Below are 7,744 nucleotides of genomic sequence, written 5' to 3'. Positions count from 1 at the left end.
AAACAGTGGAGAGACTCCCAATGGAGACAGCTTGATACAGGATCAGGCTCCAAAATGTCAAGTGAGGGCCTGATGTTTTGGGGCGAGGCTTCACAATGGATCAATTCCGAGCAGTGGCTATAATCAAAGATTATTGACAGGGGCCTAGCTGGAAAACCCAGGTGCCACCATTAAGTGTCCTCCAACAGGGCTCCCTGCTATAAAAATCCTTCCTCCTAGAAGCCAAAAGAAAATTCAACCTTGCACCAGGACAGTTCGACCTCAGCCAGCACTGACCTCCAAATGATAAAAGTCAGGGACAAACTACTAGGAAGATGAAGCAGAAACTCCCCTGAAAGCAGGTTTGCATTAAATGGGGTATGTGTCATGAGCCTACTACAGTAACAAGGTACATTACAAGTGGGTCGAGGGACACTGGAGGGAGACAGGCTGCAAAGAAAGAAAAGTGACTTCCTGGCTTTGTAGTCAGGCAATCTTACCTATCCAGGCAGCCACTGCATTGTCATTTGTGTGTAGGGATACAATCCTCGGTGCTGTGACGTTGGGCACTTTCAGCAACTTACACCTTCAGCGTGCGTGGAAGTTGCTCAGTGCCCCACCCAGTCTGATACCCTGGCAGCTTCAAGCCCTACCAGGATGGTCAGCATGTCCTGTTCTGGCTGGATAGGGCCCCTCAAGCTTTCTTCTTCTTCCCCTGATAGCAGGCTCAGTAGATCTGCAGTGGCCTATTTCTTACCTGATTTGCCCCTCCAGCCCCGTTACCTACCCTGGAAGGGGTAAGACCATGCCCAGTCCCCAGCCTCCTGGTCTTCAGGACCTATTTCCTGGAGGTAACACACCCAAGGGTACTCCTCCATCCCCCTGTCTTAGCACATGAACAAAATCCACCACTTAAAGCAGTTTCTGCCACCAGCGGATCACTGCCTGAGTCTCCTCCAGCTGCCCATTTCTGACCAAAGATCAGGACCATCACAGAGAATAGCCCCTTGCAAGTCTCCCACACCATGATCATCTCCCCCCTGCACCCCCTATCTCCTGCAGGCCTTTGCAGTAGAAAATAGCCCCTCCCAGGCCTCTTCCCACAGGACCTACCACCAAAAGTAACCCAGGATGCAGTGCTAATCATCCCCTCCATTCTGATCCTTTCTTCTTCTCCCTAGCAGAGAGCTCCTCCCTTATAACATCCTCCCCCACCAAGTGATCCCCTTGCCCAGTTAAGACCAGCAAACCCTCTGATCTGGTTGAATTGGGTCTTTTATCCACCTGTTGGAGGTTTACACTCCATGATTAGCTCCTCGTCTTTGCTTAGGTTCAGATCCCATCCTTGCCCCACATGTGTTGACCTCAGTAAGAGTCAGGCATGACAGATCCATCCTTAGACAGGGGCCTGAATACTGATTGCATCAGCTCTTAGTACTGTTTTGCAAGGACTCTTCTCTCACGTGTGAATAGGCAGCCTTTTTTGGAAAACATCTGGGTTGAAGAGCTGTGGAAAAAGGACTGTTTGCTGGAGAAAGAAGAAGAAGGGACATTCTCAGTCCAAGGGACCCAGCCATGCAATATGTCTCCAGAAACATGTTTCACCTGAGCACTTTGAAGAAACACTACAAAAATTTCCTATTTGGAAAAAATGAGCTTGAAAAGTGGGAACAGCCCTTTGGTCCCATGCCTATATAATGCAGTAAGGTCCTGGTCCATGACTGGGTCACCTGGGAGACACAGCCACCCCTCTTCGCTAAGGCTCTGCCAGTATGAAAGCCGAAAGGACTTCATTATTTCTATTGATTTCACACAGAAAGCAGACACCACAGTGAAAGGTGACAGCATAACATAGAGAGATTATTCCAAATAAATGCAACAGCAAAAGCATGCTGTGAATGTCTGTCCTCCCTGCCACACCGTACAAGGACTAGTGGGCATCAGTGAACAGAAGAGTGGCAGAAGCAGACTGGGACAGGGAAGTGCTTTTCCACGCTGCGGCTTGTTAACCCGTGGAACTCACTGCCTCAAGGTACCAAGACAATGCATTCAGCAGGGCTGAGAGAGATTGGATATTTCTACGGGGGAAAAAGACTGACAAAAGAAATCAAGAGTGGTGGGAGGAATCAAAACACATCTCTGTCAGAGAGAATAACAAAAGCTGATGTCTGGGGACAGACAAAAAAACTTGCAATAAGGAAGATTTAAGTTAGATCTCTGCTGTTAGAAAAGTGAGGCAGTAGAAGGGGCTGCAAGAGAGAAATTGTAGAATCTTCTTTATTTAAGGTTTTTAGGAGATAGGATGAGTCTTGGAGAGGTATGATTTAGGGATAGCATCTCTGCATTTGTGCAGGGGGTTGGACCCGATGATCCTTGAGGTCCCTTCCAACCCTAGATTTCTGTTTCCTTAAAGGAAAGTTGTATCATGACTTCTTCAGAAGCATCTGCTGCTGGCTTTTGTGGCAGACAAGGTGTTGGCTACATCAGCGGTTCCCAATCTCTGGTACCAGTGTTGCGCAGACAACCGGTCAGTGGTGCGCGTTCACAGATGCATTATTATTACTTTATATGACAAAACTTGGCTGGTGGTACTTAAGGTTGAAGTGAAAAAAATTGCCAGTGGTACTTAAGATTGTATCATTTTAAACTGGTGGTGGGCAATCTGTCAGAGTTTGGGAACCACTGGACTGCATGATTATCCTATTGTAACATAGTCGTTCCTATGACCCCATAGCTTCTATAATGCAAGAAGCATCTCAGGGACGTGCCTCAGTTTAGATTTTATAATCATCACTGAGCGAATTCATTTAGCTCCTAATCTTATTTCAGATCAGCACAGCACAGCACATTTGATTTTGTGTCTGATTTCCAGGAGCTGGTTTTCCACAAATTACACAGTTGTTCCTTGCTGAGAACACTCATTTATTCCTTTCTCACTTATACGCACCTTCTTGAAGTCAAGGATTATGATACAAGCAGTTAACAAGCTTTGATAATGACCCCAATAATTGTGCTTCCTGTCTCTCTCTCTCATGTGGCCTCTTTTGGGTGGAATTTTTCTTAAAATTAAACCTAGAATTTGAATAGCAAATAAGGCTGGAAAGGATCACCTCCTCCAATGGAAACTATGACAGTAGCACAGTCCTTATAAAAAGCCCTGATGTGAATGAACAGAGACAGGCAAAACACAAGAGCTTGCAATATGAAGGCATTCATAAGGAGCCCTGCACTGGTGAGTACTGGGTTTGCTTGCTAAATCTGACTGCAAAACCTTTACTTTGTAGTTGTTATTTCAGATCACCTGACCTTAAGCCTGGCTGTAAAAATCAGTCTCATCTGATTTGGGGCCAGCAATACTAAAAACATATGCCTATAGCATTGGGCAGAGTCATGCTTATTCTGGTGACCTACACTGTGCGCTTTTTGTATTGTAATGCTAAATTTACTAGGAATGTAATTGTTTTAAGATGATTACAATGCTCTAGGGTTATATTTTAGTTGCTGATATGCATTTTCAGTAATAACAAAGTTTTTGGTTTGGGTATTTCCTTGGGCTTACCTGTTAAAAAGATCACACCTTAATATTAAACAAGGAAGCCAGAGAGAGAGAGGGGGCAGATCCATGATCTCACTAATTAGTTACCGATATAAAATATTAACTTCTGTTTTCATTCTAAGGTTCAGAAGCAGATTCAATAGCGTGCGATGAGTGGCCTGGATCATTTGTCGATATTATTTTGTTCTATGTATCCTAAAGTAGGAAGGGCAGGAAGTGCTTCTACTGAAGTTAGATCTCTTTTATGCTAAATTGTTTGCTAAATGCAATGCAATGCAATACCATGCAACAAAATATGATATGATATGATATGATATGATATGATATGATATGATATGATATGACCTGGAATTTCTTTATACTACCAAATTATACTCTAATAACATAGACTTTTGACTCTGCTTGGTTTAAGTCTTAGGGGAAATGATGTTTGGTGTTTCTCCCATCAGCCATTGATAAGCTGGCCACACACAAAAATCAGAGATAACATGCAGACACATGACATATTTGTTCTAGAGCATGGGTATCCAACTCAAATATAATTATCAAGCCTGATCCAGACCATGGGGCTTCTTGTTTGCTGGATGACCTGTCTCCAGATCCACCCAAAGCCACTGTGTCAGCACAACCAGCATGCAGGAATTAAGTCCCCTGCCATTTGCTGACCCACTGTCACCACGGGAAATTCAGAGGCAGGTGTGGGCCAGACGACCCACTTCTATAGGTCAGACCAGTCTGCCGGCTGTACCTCTGACACCCCTGCTCCAGAGGATCCTCAATTTACTCCAAAGAAAAAGTAGGCAGAGATGCAACATGGCATTTATTCCATCAGAAACACTGTTTCTAAGAAAACCAAAAGTAAATTTACACTGAAGGAGGTTGCACCAGTGGGTGTGTCGTGTGCCCACTACTATCATAAGTTTCATTCCAGAATAATAATTCGCCCAAGGCAAGCCAGCTCCCCTAGCACCTCTTGACCAGGCAGTGTAATAACACTGACTTCAGCTGCCACCATGTGAGAGCTAGTCCTGTGTCTGCCCCTTATGATCGAGTAAAATGTGGATAAATCACTGCGTGGCAATCATGCTGTATGTCTGCACTCTTGGGAAAGACATCCTCTGTGTGGGCATATGGGCAAAAATCCAGTGAACTGAACAAAACTGTACTCGTTTATACCAGCACAGGTTTGGCCTGCAAAAAGAACCCAGAATACCTAACTCCCAGTCCTTAACACTTCGCAAAGGCGTGTATCTTCCTATGGATTTACCTTTACATTTTCATAGAGGCTAGAGAAGTAGGGCTGGAAGGGACCTCCAGAGGTCACATCTAGTCCAACTCCCTTCCCGAGGCAGGATCAGCCCTGTCCAAACCTTCCTATACAACCATGATCAAAACTCTACGTAAGACTGCCCTCTGGGGAGGCTTAAAAACACCCTGACACACATAGAAGAAAAAAGGAGGTAGAAAAACACCCTGACACATATAGCAGAAAAAAGGAGGTAGGGAGTGAGCAACCAGCAAAGCCCAGAAGTATGGGAAATACCCATGGTAGAACATAGGTATAGCTATGCCTAGATCATCCCCAACCAGTGGCTGTCCAACCTCTTCTTGAACGCCTCCAGTGATGGAAATCCCACCACTTCCCTAGGCATCTAGTCCACTGACTCACTGTTCTCACAGTGAAGAAGTTTATTTTTTCCATGTATCCAATCTAAACTTACTTTGCTGCAACTTCAAGTCATTGGTCCGCATCTTCCTCTCTGCAGCAAGAGAGAAAAGGTGTGTTTCCTCTTCTTTATGGCAGCCCTTCAAGTATTGGAAGACTGCTATCATCTCCCCTCCTTCCAGCCCTTCAAGTATTTGAAGACTGCTATCATCTCCCCTCCTTTCAAGCCCTTGACCATCTTTGTTGCCTGCCTCTGGACCCAATTCAATATGTATAAATGTACCCATGCAAGCGTATGAGCAATACCATGGTTTCTGTTCAGTCACAAAAACATTACTCTTCAGTCTTCAGCCTAGCCAAGAGGAACCACGGAGGCAGCTCCAGCATAGATCCACTAGTTCATTTCCAGGTTTCAAGTATGTGTAGTAGGACTTGTTTAGAAGAGGCCCAGCCAAGACCTGTTGAAGCAGCAGTATAGACATACCTTTAGTTTTCTCTCTTTATTGTTTTTTTATTGGTCTCTGAACCTAACAAGTACTGGTATAGTTGAACGTGGATGAATGGGATTGTGCAACTTGCTGCTGGACCTGTATAGTCTGGTTTTGTGTTCTGAACTAACCAATAGTGTTGTTTCTCTTATTCAGTTCAGTTCATTACTCCTAGTGTTAATCCTGGTGCTCTCAACCAAGAATTCAGCCCATGGCAGGGCAGTAGGGCCTCAACTCAACAAAGGGAGAGGCTCAGAGCAGAAAACGAGGGATGACTGCCCAACCGAAATAGACTCCCTGTTCCCTACAAGCGTGGAAGTCAGCATCAACATCAGCAACACGAACAATACTACCAAAATGGCTCAGGATGTCAATCTCCGGTCTTTGTCTCCCTGGAATTACAGGTACAATCTATGTCCTTTTCATTTGGAAATGCACTCTCTTCTCCAAAGATTTGTCTAGAAATCTGCACGTGTACCCATTGTCCGACATTTCTCATGGAAGCCCATGTAAGGATGTTCCACTACAGACAATAATAACTAGCCATTTATTAATTATTATCGTTAATTAGTAGTGTGGGCACACCTAGGAACTTTATGAACCATAAACCATGCCTCCCAAGGAGTCCATTAGTATATCTTAAGATCACAGTCCAATATCATTCAAGTCACTGGGAGTTTAATGGAGTTGGGATCTGACCCTAGGAGTAGTTCATGTTGTGGGAATGTGGGAATGTTTGGCCAAATGGCTTTGCTTTGATTCAGGCAACCCCTGATCAAGCCAAACTTCCACTGAAACTAGTCTTGGGAAGTCCACATTACAGGAGCTCAGAAACTGAGCCAATACCAAACTGAGTCCATGAACCATGTCAAGAGGTGCATTTCAGAGGGGAACTGCAAATCATGTCTGAGTAAAGACAGACCAAGAACTGGCTGAGCTTGAGGCTCCTTGGGTGCCAGGCCTTGGTGATTCAGGACATCATCCTTTGAACGGTGCCAGGGCTGTACTTCAAACACCTTCTCGTCCTTGTGCTTTGATTCACAGCTTCACCAAGGATCCCAACCGGTTCCCCCAGGTGATCATCGAGGCCAAATGCCACCACTACAGCTGTGTGGACTCCACAGGCCGGGAAGACTACAGCATGAACTCTGTCCCCATTCGGCAGGAGATCCTGGTCCTCCGACGGAAGCTGAGGGACTGTCAGTATGTCTACCGCCTGGAGAAACAGCTCATCACTGTGGGCTGCACCTGCGTGATGCCCCTCATCCAACACCAATCCTGAGAGAAGCCAGTAGGGCAGGAAGAATTTGTTATCCGAGTGGTCACCACAGGGCTCATAAAGCCTAGCCAAACTCCCGTTGGAAAGAGTTGGACCCTCCCTCTTGACTTTAATAGGAATTCAGCCAGGCCTTTGTGATTAGCCAGAGTCAAACAGAGCAAATCCAAAGAAAAAGCATTAAAACCCCATGAAAATTGTAGGGAGACATGTTATATGTTTGCATCTCTGCTTACATCATCTAATTTACATAATTCTATTTATATCACAGTAATTGCTGGGGGGCGGGATAATGTATCTGGGCTGTTGGGTTTTTTTTTTAATTTATGCATGTGAAATAAAGATTTGGTGAATAAAGTCAGCTGTGTTGGGTTGGTTTTTTTAAGTTTCTCTCCTGATCTTAGAAAAAAACCAGGTTAAATATAATATCACACCAATTAAAAAATTCCCCTAGCCCCTGCTGGCATAACAAGGAATAATGGGCACAAGTTGATGGAGAGGAGGTACAGATTGGACATCCGAAAAAACTACTTCACAGTCAGGGCGGCTAGGAGCTGGAACCAACTTCCAAGGGAGGTGGTGCTGGCCCCTACCCTGGGGATCTTTAAGAAGAGGCTGGATACTTACCTGGCTGGACTCATTTGAGTCCCATTTTTGTTTTTAGGGTGAGTGGTTTTGTTTGTGTTTTTGGGTTGTTCTCCCGCCCTGGCGGGGGGTCGGGCTAGAAGATCTATTAGGTCCCTTCCGACCCTGAAACTATGAAACTATGAAACTATGAA

General features: G+C 44.9%; 1 protein-coding gene across 1 annotated transcript; it reads left to right on the top strand.

Moving 5' to 3' along the window:
* Positions 1-3,173: 3,173 nt before the first annotated feature.
* Positions 3,174-7,262, top strand: LOC102381756 (interleukin-17A). The gene is made up of 3 exons (XM_014524786.2): positions 3,174-3,211; positions 5,846-6,093; positions 6,734-7,262. Exons 1-3 carry the CDS (start codon positions 3,182-3,184, stop codon positions 6,969-6,971), a joined length of 516 nt encoding a protein of 171 aa, XP_014380272.1. The 5' UTR covers positions 3,174-3,181; the 3' UTR covers positions 6,972-7,262.
* The last annotated feature ends 482 nt before the right edge of the window (positions 7,263-7,744 follow it).

This window comes from Alligator sinensis, unplaced genomic scaffold, assembly GCF_000455745.1.
Source record: "Alligator sinensis unplaced genomic scaffold, ASM45574v1 scaffold687_1, whole genome shotgun sequence".
NCBI lineage: Eukaryota > Metazoa > Chordata > Crocodylia > Alligatoridae > Alligator > Alligator sinensis.
Note: the sequence above shows the minus strand (reverse complement) of the source record. Positions and strands in the feature narration are given on the sequence as shown.